Below are 14,893 nucleotides of genomic sequence, written 5' to 3' on the forward strand. Positions count from 1 at the left end.
GCAAAGATGGAGCAGCTGTGCAGTGTTTATTTTCTCACCCAGAAAAGTGTTAGCTGGGCACAGATGTTGCTGAGGGGCTCTGGGAAGTAAGGATGGAGATAAACCACACTGCTGTTACCCAAAATCTGGTGAGATGGGAAGATGATGCGGGCTGTTCTGAGGATCTGGGAAGGGCTTTTGGTAGCATCTTGCAGAGCTTTGTCTGTATTTAAGAAATGGCCATTTTTTATAGTTACAGGAAGCTGAAACACTGCATGCGGCCACAGCATGTTTAAAGAGAAAGAAAAATGTATAAGTCATTAGTTTCCTGTTCAGTGTGGAAACTTGGTAGTGCTTTTCGCTGTGGATGCATATTCTACTACAGTATTATGGCCCAATAACTACTTGAGCCTAAATGAGGCTCTGGATTTCTGATCCTTTCACCCCTCTCTTCTCTCCTTAAACTTTCGAGGTTCCTTTGGATTATCTACCTTCACAGATCATGTCAAAATGCTGAAAATTACCCATAGGAGAAAAGCTGTGTTAATATACTAAGACCTGCCTGTGGCAGGGGATTGGAGCTTGATGGTCCTTGAGGTCCCTTCCAACCCAAGCCATTCTGTGACCAGATGACTTATAATCCCTCTCACTGCCCATCTCCATCACTCACCTTGTCTCTTCCTTCGTAAGATACAACTAGCATCAAATTCTCCTTTATTTTGTTTTGTATTCAGAGCTTTATACTTGGAGCAGTCTGAACAGCCCTGAGGAGTACGGGGCCCAGAAAAGGATCACCACCTCATGGGGTTCATTTGACCACATTTGACCACTCAGCAGCTGTGACCACTTTAGGATGCACCTCACTTGGGCTTTTCTAGGCAAACCAGAACCATTACTGACTTTGGCAGCAGCCTTACTATGTCTTTCCAGATGCAAAGTGAGAGACAAAACTGTGTCTGTTCAAACTTTTGTCACTCTTTCTCACCTTTGCTTGAGCAAATCCTCCACATCTTTGCACATCTTCCTCCCGTCTAGCAGTCGCTGTACAAGCACCTCAAAGCCGGTGTGTAAGGTGAACTCCTTGCACTGAAGACAGAAAGAGAAAGAGATTAGATGGTTTGTGCACATAGCTTGCAGGCTGAGGTGGCACTTACTGTCAGTCATCTGAAACAAGTCATATTCCTGCAAAATCCAAAGGTACCTTTAGGTTTGCCCTGGGCAGCAGCAGCAAGAGCAGAGCTAAGGGCGCTGTAAAATCTTTGTTTAAATCCGGATCGTTTTAAAATAATGAAGAAGTGAAGTGAGTCCCAGATTTTGCTGTGCCAAAAAGCTGTCTTTTTGAGGAAGTCATGCTTGGCATTGGGTGTGGGATTTTTGTGCAGTGGCTCTTCTTCCTGTGCGTCAGTCACCTCACCACCTGTCCTCCTTTCAGCTGGTACAGAGGTGTTGGGTTTTTTTCCCTTCACAGTGTCTGATGTGTTGCTATGTTATGGCTTTGAGAGAAAAACAGCTCTGATGACACACCATTGTTTTAGTTGTTGCTGAGCAGTTGTGCCAGGCAAGGGACTGGCTGGACATCAGTCAGTGAGTGGTGAGCAATAGCTTGTGCATCACTTGTTCTGTGTGTATTATTAGCATTTTGTGTGTACTATTATCATCGCTATTACCTTTTTTTCCTCTTCCTTTTCTGTCTTATTAAATAGTTATTATCTCCACCCACGAGTTCTACTTCAGGCTTTTCCCATTCTCTTCCCTATCCCCCTGGGGACGGAGGGTGAGAGAGTGGCAGTGTGGTGCTGAGCTGCTTGCAGGGTAAGCCACCACCACCATGGGGTTCTCAGTAGGACTGACGTGCTGTCTAGATGCAAGTGGCAAGGTGACACCCTTGGCATGTGCACTGGGGAGAAAGGAAAGCAAGTAGGATGATGGTTCGTGTGGCTCTACCAGCAAAGGGTCTGCTCTACAGAGCCAGGCAGAACAATAATGTAGATAAAAGGTGATGGAGGGCGTGCACTGCACCCGCTCTTATCGCCGCTGTAACAGTACTCAACTGATGATGGGATTACACATGCTCATCTGACACATATAATCACCCTTTATGAAACACGGTCTCAAAACCAAAACATCCGTTTCCCCTATGTTTCAAAGGGCCAGTTACAGACACGGGCCCTGAGAAGCAATCTTGCTATGAAATACATGAAAGGAGGAAAGCAGAAAGATTCTTGCTAATACCCAGGCGATTTTATTTTATTTTTGAGAACTTCTCAAGGGCAGATGGCATTGCTGCTGTAAAACCTCCCATTAATCACTCACTCTGCCTGGCAGAAACCACTCAGATGTGCCACAACACGCTCGCAGCACACAAATTTTGATTGCATATTTCCAGATGCAATAAGCTGCTACATCCCGTGGCTGTGTACACAGCTTCCTTGTCACAGAAATGCTGCCCAGGGGTTATTATGCGGGTCTGTAGCACCCCAGCAGGCAGGAATACTGCTACAAGCAACCAACAAATTGAAATGTGCACTATCATGTTACTTTGCTGTTTCTGTTCAACATATCTCTGCACAACAAATGCTAAAATCCACTGTCTACTTCTTTTAAACTGGTGCAGATGCTGTAGTGAAAGAGTAGCAAATGCTGTACATCAGTGAGCCACCTATAAATTCCCTAACAGGAGAATGCAACACCTACTCGTTATCAGCCCACGCTCACTCTCTCCTCCTCCCCCAGTCACCCACAGGTGCACCAGGGTGTCTGCCTGCTGGCCAGCAGTCATTCTAAGGACCTGAGAAAAGTACCAATGGACTTGATTCAGCCATTTGGACATCTTGTTCCAACCATAAAAATGCAAGGGGAAGAAGTCATGCCCTTTTAAAAACTGCACCGGGGTCTGCTCTGCCTTGGTGACCGAGTGAATGAATTTTGCAACATGTCTAAGCAGAGGCCCTCACTTCTGCATTAATAGATCCTTTCAAAGCTGTGCTGCTGTGGCTGGCGCAGCCGTGCCTTCATGCTGGAGCTCTGCACATGGGCCTGCCTCCAAGACATAAGCTGCTGGGTTTGTTCTGGTATTAAAGGGACGAGTTTGTGCTGCTCACCACTGCTTATGACTGATTCTGTGTTCCACCATTTTGCCTTCCAGCCTCATTGCTTCAAAGACCTCAGAAGTGCAAAAGACAGACTTTGCCCATTATGAATACAGGACTGTTGTAGCCCTTTCAAAGAGATATCTTTCTGTATGCATCAACACAAAATCTGCATGTTCCCAGATCGCAGGGTTCCTGCCAGGCAGCACACAGGAGCGGTGTGCTCAGGGTTTGTTCTGCACATCCACATGCGTGCATGCACATGAAGCACAAAGCAGCCGGTACCTTACCCAACTGCTCTGCTTCCTGTTTGCTGCCTGCAAGTATGATTTGAATGTGTTGAAAACGTATCCGCTTTCTCTTACCCCAGGCTCAAATGCTATCCGATACCTCCAGCACAGCATTTCATTCTACAACAACAGCTGCTCCCAGACCATCCTTAACGTTTGGTGCCGGTATCTGCAGCGAATAGGTTGAATGACACCAATCCTGAGACCGGCTCTCAGAACCCTTCCTCCAGCTCTGGCGTTCCCATTTCAGCACAGCCACCAGCATCTTCTTCACACTCCTTGCTCTCCTCCTGTGTCTGTGCAAAGTCCTGCTTTGTTTCTCTTTGGTTTCTTAAGGATCTCCTAGCAATACAACTGAGCTCACATTTTCTTTGTTGAGACAGCAAGTCTGTATCGTGTTAAGACAACTGTTCAGCCTTGATGAGCTGGTTGGCCTTTGTTCTATTTTCCTTTTACCGTTTTGTGTTATAATTAGTATTTGTGTCAATTGATTTTTGCAGAGGCAGTTGAAGTTGCACTGCTCAGCTGGCGGTTGGGCACCTCTCAGCTGGGACTGTGTGATGGTTGTAAGAAGTGATGAATAGTCAGAGGGTATTCGGGTGGGTTTTAATGTAAATCAGATATTCCTTTTTAGATAAGGATAAGGTTAGATAAGGACATACCTTATTAGATAAGGAATATGTTCATTAAACCTGTAAAGCATAAATTGTTTTGTTGCTTAGAAGACAGCAATTCAAATCGCCACCAGTAATTTGTTACGTTGCCAAGAAAATAATTCCACTCAGTCATAGCACGTGCAACTGTGAAAGAGGATTTACTCATTGTCCCTTTAATCAAAAGGATTAGTTAATCCGTGTTGTTCAACAGACCTGTATCACAAGTGGGAAGAGCATTTGACAAAGGGCCATCAGTGTTGCAGGCAGATTTGTATTGCTCTGAGGTTTTTCCATTAATACTTCACGTGTACTTGGGTCCTGCCCCGCAGCCCGGGGTTTTGCTTCTCATCAGGAGAGTCACAGCTAATGCAGAGGCAGCATTGCAGTGCAGTGCCCGTTCACAGAAGTTGTTTCCTTCCTACCCATGGGAGAAGCGATGCTCTTCCCTCAGAGACAGAGCAACGTGGTTGGAAGCACCAACTGTATACTGCTGTTTAACCAGAATAGCCTTTCCTAGCATACTTGAGAGAAGGCAGGAAGGCTGCGAGCAGAGATGCTGCCAGTAAGGGCATTGGGATATACTTTCCTCTTTTAATTTTGGCTTAGAGATGCTGCTCCCTCATGTTAATGGTGTTACCAAAACAACTACATGCATTGGGACTGTGGTTTTCTGCAGCAGTTTTCCCACAGGCAATCAGGCAGGTAACCATTAGGAGTTAATTGTGGCGGAGTGACTGTCTCTGAGCTATGTCTGCAGCCAGCAGGGCTCTGGGGACATTGGTAGTGGAAGCTGCAAGTTGGAGGCCTGATGGGGTCAGCTCCCTGCCCAGGGCGAAGGTGGCTGAGCAGCATGGTGGCTCGTCCTTCCCTCCTGCTGGCTAAAGGTGAGTCACCTTGTGCCAAGTCTTAGGGCTCTGATTAGCTGAGCACTGGCTTTGCAGTGCCTCTCTTCTGAGCCTGGTGCTCAGAAGGTGTCTGCAAGGCTTTCTTATGAAAGTCAGTCGTGGGGGTGCTATTGCAATAATACCAAGCAGGAAAGACAAAATGGCAACTAAAACATGAGCTTGGTAAATAGCTGCTAGAGGTTGCTGGATTGAAGCAAAATTGTCCACACCAGCATGCAAAGCGCTAACTAAATTGTGCAGCCTTACTTGTCCACCAGCTGTTATTCAGAAGGTGATGTGGATTATGTCATTGTGGTTTTGCAAAACAAGGGAGAGTAGGCAGGCTGAGGCTGGCAGTCTGACTCTCGTTTCTTGTAAACCTACCCTCTGTGCTGTAGGAACACGAATGTCTGCTGAGGGTTATCGAGTGCTGCCTTGGGACCTTTTGTTATCATTTCAGGAGTTGACATGGGTATCTTTTAAATGAGGCTTACTTTGCAATTACACTACTGTCTTTGTTACCTAAGTCTGCAATGCAGTATTTTCCCGGGGAGCAAACACTATTTATTGCCAGACAGCATAGATGCGTATCTTGAATGATGTCTTCAAAAATCAGAGGGGAAAAAAAGCATTGCTTTTGTAGCATTCCAATATACCGAGTTGCTAGATTGCTATCTCGCACTTCTCTGTCTAGCAAGGTAGGCTGGAGAACTTAAAATGAAAGCAGAGATTCTCATCAAATTTCAATTCTGCAGGAGCTACGGTGTAAAACAATAAATTGAAATGGATATTTCACAAACTTTGCAGCAGCGTTGCACAAGTGGTGGCATTGAGCAACTAGTTGCTTCCCTGTGGTGTTCTGCTCTCTATGACACCATAGATTTTTGCAGAGAAGGAAATGGCTATTCTGCTGACAAGAGGATTTCACTCCTTGGCTTCCTGAGCCCTTGCCCTCCTCACTCACGTCCTGGGTAAGGTGTTCCTGCAGTCACGCCGTGCCATTGTTTGCATACCCACAAAGTGATTGCTGCACCAAAAGCCTTCTTAACTTCTGCAGGTGGTCTGACTGGCGGACTAATGGTGCACACTGAGCGGGCTGCCCGTCCAATAAGAGGACTCTGCTTGTGCTATTACCTCCATTTTAGCTTTCCTCCTTAACTCTTTGATAACGTTCTGAGAGTGCACGAAGTTTCCTGGGGGAGGAAAGCACGTAGCTGAAGTGAGAAACGGGACAGAAGAAAACAAAATCCCTCTCTGGTTTGAAACCAGAGCTGGATGTGGCCTGGTCTGGTGGTTGGCAGCCCAGGGGGTTGAAACTAGATGCTCTTTGAGGTCACTTTCAACCCAGGCCATTCTCTGATTCCATTCTATGTGACACAGGCTAGACATAGTGACCTTCCTTTTCTTTTCACGTGGTGACTTTAGACATCGGCTGACATGGGAGCAGACAGGGAGGCCTGCAGCAGGCACTGCACGTTGCTGGCACAGCCAGGTTTGGAGGCACAGTGCTGCTGGCCACGGTGCCTTCTGCAGCCGGGCAGATAAGCACTGCAGCGCTGAAATCAGACATTGGCTCAGTATCTTAATGAATAATTGCAGGTATACGAGAGAAACTGGAAGTAAAATAAGGAGAAATAGAATATCAAAGTAGAGGGCACTTCTGTTTTATACAAAATAGTGATCAGAGTTTATTTTTGTTTCTATTCTGCTTTAGTTCTGCTTCCAGGTCTCTTTTGCGAAGAGAGTTCCTTTCCTTCTGCAAATGCTGAGGGGAAGGAGAGGGCGATGTGGGACAATCCTGCCTTGCTCAGACACAGCATCAGCTATCCAGGAGCTCACACAGCCCCTGGCACCAGGCCTGCTTAGTTTGGAACTTAACTTAAAAAATCCTTCTCTTCCTTGTCTTAGAAGACTTAGGTTTGTTTCCTGGTAGTCCTGCAAAAGGCATTAAGGACAGCATGCTGTTGCACCAATGCTCTCGGCAGCCCTTATAAGAGGAGCTGGGCATTTTGCTGGGGGGTTTTCACAGCACAGAGTGGGGCAAAGCTTCAGGAAATCTTCCTGGAGCGTTGCTGTATAGATTCATTTCCTAGTGAGTGCTATTGCAACATCCACATATTGTCATTTCCATTTAGGAGAGATCTTCTTAAATAGCCGTTTTCAACATATCCTGTTGCTCAATATGATGTCGCGTATTCTCACAAAGACTCGGGGAACTGCACGATATGACAGAATCAAACCAACTCTGGGCTTACAGAAACTCCCAAAAGAGGGCTTCCTTTCACTAAATTCTAGCACGTTCATGGGTCAGCTCAGCCAGAGACAGCCATGTGCCACCATACTATCCGCACTGCCTGCAGAGGGATTAGCAGCTCTATTTCAGTCCCCCCTTCCTCTAGCTACTGCTTTGAAGAAGCACCTCAGAGCTGCCACAGCTGCTGCTGGCACTGCTGGAGGAGGTGAGGAGTGAGGGGAGGACGTGACTTCACAACTTGGCTTCCCATTTTGTCTCTTCCCCCAATGCTTTCATCTGCCTCTCTTTTCATTTTTCCCCCTCATGTCCACCTTTTATTTATTTTTCTTTCCCTTCTTTTTTTTAGGAATTAATTAGGGCAAATTGAGAGCAGCACCAAAATATTTTCATCCTTTATAAATGTGCTACTTTAAATTTAAAAAAAAAAAAAAAAAAGTTTGGGTTAATTATTTATTTGCAGTTGTCACTGAATGGAGAAACGTTGGGAGACCTCACTGTGGCCTTCCAATACTTGAAGGGAGCGTATAAACAGGAGGGAGAACAGCTGTTTATGAGGGTGGATAGTGATAGGACAAGGGGGAATGGTCTTAAACTGAGACAGGGGAGGTTTAGGTTGGCTATTAGGATGAAGTTTTTCCCCCAGAGGGTGGTGACGCACTGAACAGGTTGCCCAAGGAGGCTGTGGATGCCCCATCCCTGCAGGCATTCAAGGCCAGGCTGGATGTGGCTCTGGGCAGCCTGGGCTGCTGGTTGGCGACCCTGCACATAGCAGGGGGTTGGAACTGGGTGAACACTGTGGTCCTTTTCAACCCAGGCCATTCTATGATTCTATGAAACAGAAGCTCTACCCTGCCTGAACAGATCCCCTTGCTTCTTGGCTTCCACCTAATGCTGAAGACTTACAGCAAATAACTGCTGGTTTCCATTTCAAACAAAAATGAAGTTGCACCAAAAGAGCCAGGGAACTTTTCAATTCCTCAGCCTTGTACAGGGACATTTCCTCACCCCGTTGAAGTACTGAACTCCATTTATAGTAAAGGAGCAATTCTTTAGAGTACTGAGGTGCTGTTGAGATCTGGATGCACATTTTCAATATCTTTTTTTTTCTCTTTTCTTGTCCTTGATGCCCTCAGCAAGGCACAGTGATCCCAGCACAGAGCCACAGCCTGGGCTGTCACCTCATCCCAGCCTCAAACCCCCACATTCTTACTGAACAACACGGGGAACTTTGTAAGTTACTGAGCTGTGGTTGCTGAGAAATGTTCTACTACTAAACCTAGATTAAACAGGAGATTAAACAAGTGCTTAATGTGCCATCTGCCAGCCAGCATCTACCTTGCTGCAGTATGGCATGAAAGCAAAATATGGAGCTCTTTTTGAGCTCAGAGGAGCTGATGAATAACAAAGAATGATCTCTTTATGAAGCAGCCTGATTTGCCTTCCATACAAGTATGCAATATTGAGAAGTGGGTTGAAATTCAGTCTTCCGTTGTGCCTGCAAAGGAAGACACGATCAGTGTCCCTGGTCAGGGAGTGTGAATTTTGGGGACACGTGGTGCAGCTTGCTTGATGCATAGTGGGCAGTGCATGTCTGGAGGGAGGGATGGGATGGGTAATGAACCACCCAGACCTGGGAGGGAGGAGGATTTTGACATGCTGTTCACCTCTGCAGCCTACTTTGGCAAACCTGAGGGCTCCTGCTTTGACCTCTGCTTGAAGTACTGCTCCAATCGGCAGCCTCTGTTTCAAGCCATGTGCAACAAATACTTTTAGATCTATGCTGTGTTCATCAGACATATCTACGTATATGAGAGTGGAAAAAGTCTGAGTCACATCTTCTGTATCTAAAACACGTAGCCATGCCACAGTTAAAGTCAGCATAAAGAAGAGTCCCCCATTTCCCCAAGTCCAAGCCAAACCAAACCACTTTGGCAGAGCAGGAGAGATCAAATCAAAGTGAACATTCCTCTGCAAAAATAGGAACAAAATTATCACTGTGCCTTCATCCATCCATCAGCCATTTTAAACCATGCAACCCTCTAGATGCTGCATTCAGTTGCAGCACGATCATCGGGAAAAATAATAAAGTGTAATCATTAATGGTCTATTTGTTTTTAATTAGAAACTACTGAACTTCCTTGATCTGAAATGAGCTTTCCACCAACCCATTCATCTCCCTACTCTAGGAAGTCTTCCAAGGCCTCAGTGCTGCACTTAGCTCTCGCCCAGGCACCCTTTGTCCTTACAGGAAGATGCTCAGCCTGCTAAACCACATTCAGGCCAGAAGTGACGGAGCAAACAGCCAAAAGCTGCAGAGGTAATACCGCAGTGCTTCATTTCCAGCTCATCACCAAGGAAATGAACCGCCATGAACGTGCTGCCGTTGGTTCCTCGCACACCCCCCAGGTGGTGCACCAGGAATACGGGAGGTGGAAGAGGCTGTTAATGTGTTTGCCTCGCTATCAGTATCAGTTCATTTGAGTTTCATTTTAGTTGTTGTGCTCTGCTTAGAGGTGTTCCCTGAACATCGGTATTTCCACAGCCGCGAGTAAGCAAGCATTTTTCTTGTGATTTCTTGTGTTTTCAATGACTGTTTTGAGACTGCAGCCCCCCTCCCCAGGGGGCTTCTTGTTGCCTCAGTGAGTAAAGCATCCTGACCATAGTGGAAACTATGGAAAAACACAGGGAGAAATAACACATAGAAGAGCAATAGAGCAGCATCTTCCATGGAGATGAAGCTGACCTCACAACAGACACAGCATTCAGCTGGCCAGTCAGTCTGACTTCTCTGAGCTGGTTCTCGTTTTGTTCCCCATCTCTGCTCACATCCACCAGTACGGACACGCGCCGGCTGTAAGCAGGGCTGCTGTCAGCACACGGATGTGACCATACGTCTGCCTTTAGTCACACTTTCTGTCGTGCAGAGAGTTGTACAGACAGTGGAGCTTGCCTGCTCTACAGCGTGCAGTGAGGTTGATTATTTTGGTTTGCCTCGTGTCTGTAAAGACAGCTACAGCCAGCACAATCCACTCCCATCCCAATGGAAGTTGGGGGGCCCACTTGTGAAGCTGAGATGCCGGCACGGGAGGTTTGGTGGCTCTGTCCATCCTCCAAACCTATTTCAGAAAGCAGCTCCACAGGGTGCAACAGCCTCTGCAGGAAAGGCAGCCCCTGCTCTGAAAAAAGCATCCTTTGGGGGGAAATAGTGATATTGTATTTCTTGGGTATATTGTCCAGTAAGTCCAGAAAATAGCCCTGCTGTGACACATAACGAATCTTTCATAGTCGTTTCATAGGGTAAATGCTCACAAGAAGTACAATTATTTATAAGCTAATTACCTCTGTTTGGGCATATAGTCTTATGTGAGAAATCTGTGGCAGCAGGTGAGAGCCTCATGTATGAGATGATAGATTTTTGCTTTAAACCCAGCACAGACTATAGTCTAACCCCAAAACAAGATTTTAAAAGATCTTTGTCCATATCAGGCTTGTCTTAAGCACCTACATGGCTGCCAGTGCTGCAGCATCTGATCATAGCCTTGAGCATTCTGTAGGGGGGGAATTCTGCAGGCAGAATGATGCTGGTGAGTGCCCAATCCTCTTGGCCAGGAAAGGCCACATCTCACCAGGCTGCTGCGGAGCGGTGTGGCAGAGAAAATCCAAACTGAAGGAAAAGGCAACAGTGGGAACTTTGGGGGAGCATCAGATGAGGAGAAGAATGTAGAAGGAGATCGAGAAAGAAAAGGGAAAGACTTTCCCTTCGGGTAAATGGGTTTTTGTAATACAGCTTGAATGTTGCTCAGATCTCTCCTATGACATAATCCCATTAATGTGAAATTCAGGTGGGAGCAGAGGCGTGCTCCCCATCAGCAGGGAATTTACCTGCCACCTAACGTGATTAGACAGGTAACATCTCTCGCATTCGTATAACAGGACAGGAAGAATATTAATGCCTTCAGCAACTGCCTACTATCAAAACTGATTCGTCTCTTCTTATTATTAATATTTTCCAAAAAATATTGTCTGAGGATTGGAAACTATTACAAAGGAGTGCATCATAGCGGGACCTTTAAGCAACTTTCTTTTAAACCATTAAACCAGCGAGTGTGGAAGATAGCGAACCAAAAAGAGTAACTAAAGGCAGAGTGGTTTTGGCCCAGGCTGTGGTACGCAAACAATAAGAAAAATAGCAGAAGTAGGAAACTTTTAGCACAGCCCTGGCACTGCCACATTTAATAGGCAAAAAGCGAGAGGGTAAAACTTAGATGAGCTATGAGGGAGAGTTTGCATTTTCCTGAAACACAGCACAGCCTACGAGGATGGAGGGACTTTGCAGCAGAATGAATGGTGTTCTTTCTGTTCTGGTTGAGAAAGATCTGTTGTTGTGGGGGATTGTGTAAGTATCTCGCGCTGCAATAGCTGCTGAAGGAACTTCTGCCTGGCCAAAAGCTTGCTGGTGGTACGAGCAGGGATGCTGAATTCCAGGGGGAGAGGGCAGCGGAGCCTTTAGACAGATCTTGGAGGTCGGGACTGATGGGCTGCGGCATAACGGTACTTGTTGGGTTTTAATCATGAGGGCTGTCTCTGTCCATGGCAAAAGTGGAGGCAGCAGATAGCTGCTCACTGAGGCAAACTGAGAAAATACATTTCCGTTTCTTTAACGGGCACAGCAGAACGTTATGAATGCAAAAATAATTGCTGACCTTGTGATTCTGGGGGCAAGCTGTACCCTTCTGCCACATTGTGCAATATCCTCCAAGTTTTCTTTGTAAAAGACTTATTATTGTACAGCTAACACTACCATAGCACATCCGGATATAGTTCAGTCCGATCAAACAAGCTGGGCAGTATTATGTTCAAACCAAACAATATTAAAAGCAAAGACGCTTTCCTTTCAAGCAATGGTAGCTTCAAAGCCAAGCCAGGATGATATTCATGCCAGCATGACTAAGGCCAGGAGAGAAGCTTGGGGAGGGAGAGCCACAAAGAACTGGCCTGGCCAGATTGCCGAGTGGCGTTAATCACCTTACTGAGTCCATGGGGCATGCCTGATTTATTCCAGCTAAAGACTAAGATCCTGGAAAGTAAATACACAAAATATATCGGTTCTAAAGGTCAGATGGCACTTTGTGGAAGGACATCGAGAAATGCAAAAGCTGAATTTCCTGCAGTTGCACTGGGCTGTGGCTGTGCCATACCCTGTGCATCTGAGCATGCAGTTAGTAACTGCATAAAGAAGAGCAAGGGAGAGCCTTGTGTGGGTGTGCTCTGGCACAGTTTGAGTTAACATCAAAAAGGAACATTTGTATTTCCTCATTACAATGTTTTTAACTGGTTAAATCTGATAGAGAGTTGGGGCTGGGGGTGCCTGGAGGAAAGCAGCGCCCCACAGCCGTCTGCCCAGCTCCTGCAGGCCGGGAGAGGGCTTATCCTGCAGGAAGGGGGCATGGAGAGAAAGCACAGAAAGCAAACACGCGCTGAAGGGCCGGTTGTACTTAGCGTGATAGGAGAATGGCAGGAGGATTTCATCTGCCTTCACGTCCTAAGTCAATGCTGGAAAAATGTTTGCCTAGGCAGGAGGAACTATTGCATGTGCTCTTTACCCAACCTGGCAGCGTTTGGGATTTATGTTTTCGGGGTTCTTTTTTTCTGGTTTTCCCCTTAACTCCGCATCAGAAGCGGCTGTGAGCACTGAGGCTCAGTTCTCGAGCACCACTGCCGGCCCTTTGCCCCGTGCTGCCGGACGTTCTGTGCGTGCCCTATGGCCCATAGCAGCAGCCGTGGGCTCTGCAGGAGGGTGAGCAGCAGCACTTTGCACCTGGCTGGCTTAGCTGATGCTGTGCAAGTGATTCCCCTGGCCTACTACCCCACACCTGAGCGGCGTGCTTTTGCTTGGAGACAGACTCCCTTTTTCTTTTTCAACAAACTGAACGTAAAGCACAGAATTAGGATAAAATCGGCTTGAAATTGTATCTAGAGCCAAGCTGTATTAACAGCATGTTTTAATTATGTACGTATTTAGTAGAGGAAAGATGGCAGAAACGCTCACTTACCCAAAATGCATCTTTAAACTGCATCTGTGTCATTATTATCAGGCTGGGGAGGGCAAAGGTCCTTCAGCAGGCTGGCTCTCGGATGGCAGCGGCAGCACCGGGCTCTGCAGTTGTTCCTGTGCCCCAGCCAAGGCAGAAAGGGGAGCACATCCACACAGCTGTCTCTTCTAAAGTCACGCTGGTGAGAAATACCATCAGGCAGTTTCAGGCAGCTCGGTGCAATGACCTATAGCTGCAAAGGGACAGAGAGGGGGAAAAAAAGCTCTTGCTCACACACGGAGGCACGCGTGGACGGAGCACCCTCGCGCCAAACCAGTTTCTCTTCTGGTAAACAGTTAATATTGAAATGAGGAAGCACGGAGATGTCAAGTGATGTCAGCCCGCTCCGTGCCACGCGTGCATGAGAGAGGCTGGCAGAACGAAGAGAAGAAAAGAGCAGAATTCAGTGATGTGATTTTGATCAGCTGCGGGAGGAGAGAGAGCAGTTAAAATGCAAAGGAAGCCAGCACAATGCACAGAGACTGGGGAGGAAACCAGAGTCAAACCGTCGTGTAACAGTATGGTCTCACCCAGAACAGCAAAGCAAAAGGAATGGAGTAAATGTATGTACGTGCCCCGTTTCTCACACCTCCCGGGGCTGGCAGAGACCCGTATGTTTGTGCATGGGAACTGGAGCTGCAGAGCTCTGCTTTGCAAATGAAAATGCATTGCTAGACTGGTTAGAGTGAGGACGTTGCAGTTGTGCAGGTGTCTGAGCACACGTGCAGAGACACCTACGTGTGCATATGGAGAGGGGCTCTGATTCGCCTCCCTTACGTAAATGCTGCTATGAATAAGCAGGATATGTGAAATTTAGAAGTAAAATCCAAACTCTAGAAACACTTGTGGTAAAAGACACAAGAGTTTGTTGGCAGAAGGACCTGAAGTGAAGCTGAACAAGTGCATCTGTGAACCATCAGCATGCCCACACCCAGCACTGCACCGAGACAAAGGCTTGCAAGCAGCTGCATCAGGGAAGGGTGTTATTGCAGTACAGCTGCAGGTAATTAGCAGCCACGTCTGATGCTTACATGCAACCCTCATCAAAATATCTTTCCTACAAGTCCGGTTGTCTCTGTCCACCTCCCTAGGATGTATTGGGGATTCTGTATGATAAAATACTTGCTGATATTTTTAAGCAGTAGGTAAAAAGAAAAACCTCCTACTCTAGTTGCCTATGCAAAAATGTGTCCTTCTGCACCTGGGCTAACAGCTGTAACTAATTGGCACTGCTGGTGGTGCCCAGCTCTGCCAGCTCTCCTGCTCCCCGGGGGCAGTCCTAGGGCACGGAGGGAGTCTGAGCTCTGTTGAGCTCCGGTGGGGTGCAGGGATGTGCTCAGAGGCCCGCAGCAGTGTGTGGCCTGGAGTTTTCTGTGGTCACCTGGCTAGCAACTCGTCCTGCAGGTTGCTAGAAGATAGAACTGGTACGTCTCCTTCCTGACAGCCTGCAGGTAAGCAATGCAGGGTGCAGGGAACGCACAAACAGAAAGGGAAATTGAAATGCGTGCAGGCAGGGGAGGGCAGAACAGAGAGTCTGCAGGGCCAGGGCTGGGAACCTCTTTGATTGTCGTGAGTGGCAGGAAAATATCTTCGTAACTCCAGGGAGGGAGATGGAGAAATGCGAGGATTCCCTGCAGGGGTGCTGAGGA

At 47.0% G+C, this 14,893-nt stretch overlaps 1 protein-coding gene across 2 annotated transcripts in view; it reads right to left on the minus strand.

The window, feature by feature from the left end:
- Positions 1 to 13,534, minus strand: part of PSTPIP1 (proline-serine-threonine phosphatase interacting protein 1) — a 57,785-nt gene extending 44,251 nt beyond the window's left edge. For both annotated transcript variants that reach the window (XM_015279028.4, XM_025154128.3), the window contains exons 1-3: positions 13,479 to 13,534; positions 13,206 to 13,383; positions 965 to 1,065 (exon numbers count right to left, since the gene is read on the minus strand). In XM_015279028.4, the coding sequence (XP_015134514.2) occupies positions 965 to 1,065; positions 13,206 to 13,238 (134 nt within the window). In that variant the 5' untranslated portion in view covers positions 13,239 to 13,383; positions 13,479 to 13,534. The remainder of the gene's footprint in view (positions 1 to 964; positions 1,066 to 13,205; positions 13,384 to 13,478) is intronic.
- Between the last annotated feature and the right edge of the window lie 1,359 nt (positions 13,535 to 14,893).

This window comes from Gallus gallus, chromosome 10 (genome assembly GCF_016699485.2).
Source record: "Gallus gallus isolate bGalGal1 chromosome 10, bGalGal1.mat.broiler.GRCg7b, whole genome shotgun sequence".
NCBI lineage: Eukaryota > Metazoa > Chordata > Aves > Galliformes > Phasianidae > Gallus > Gallus gallus.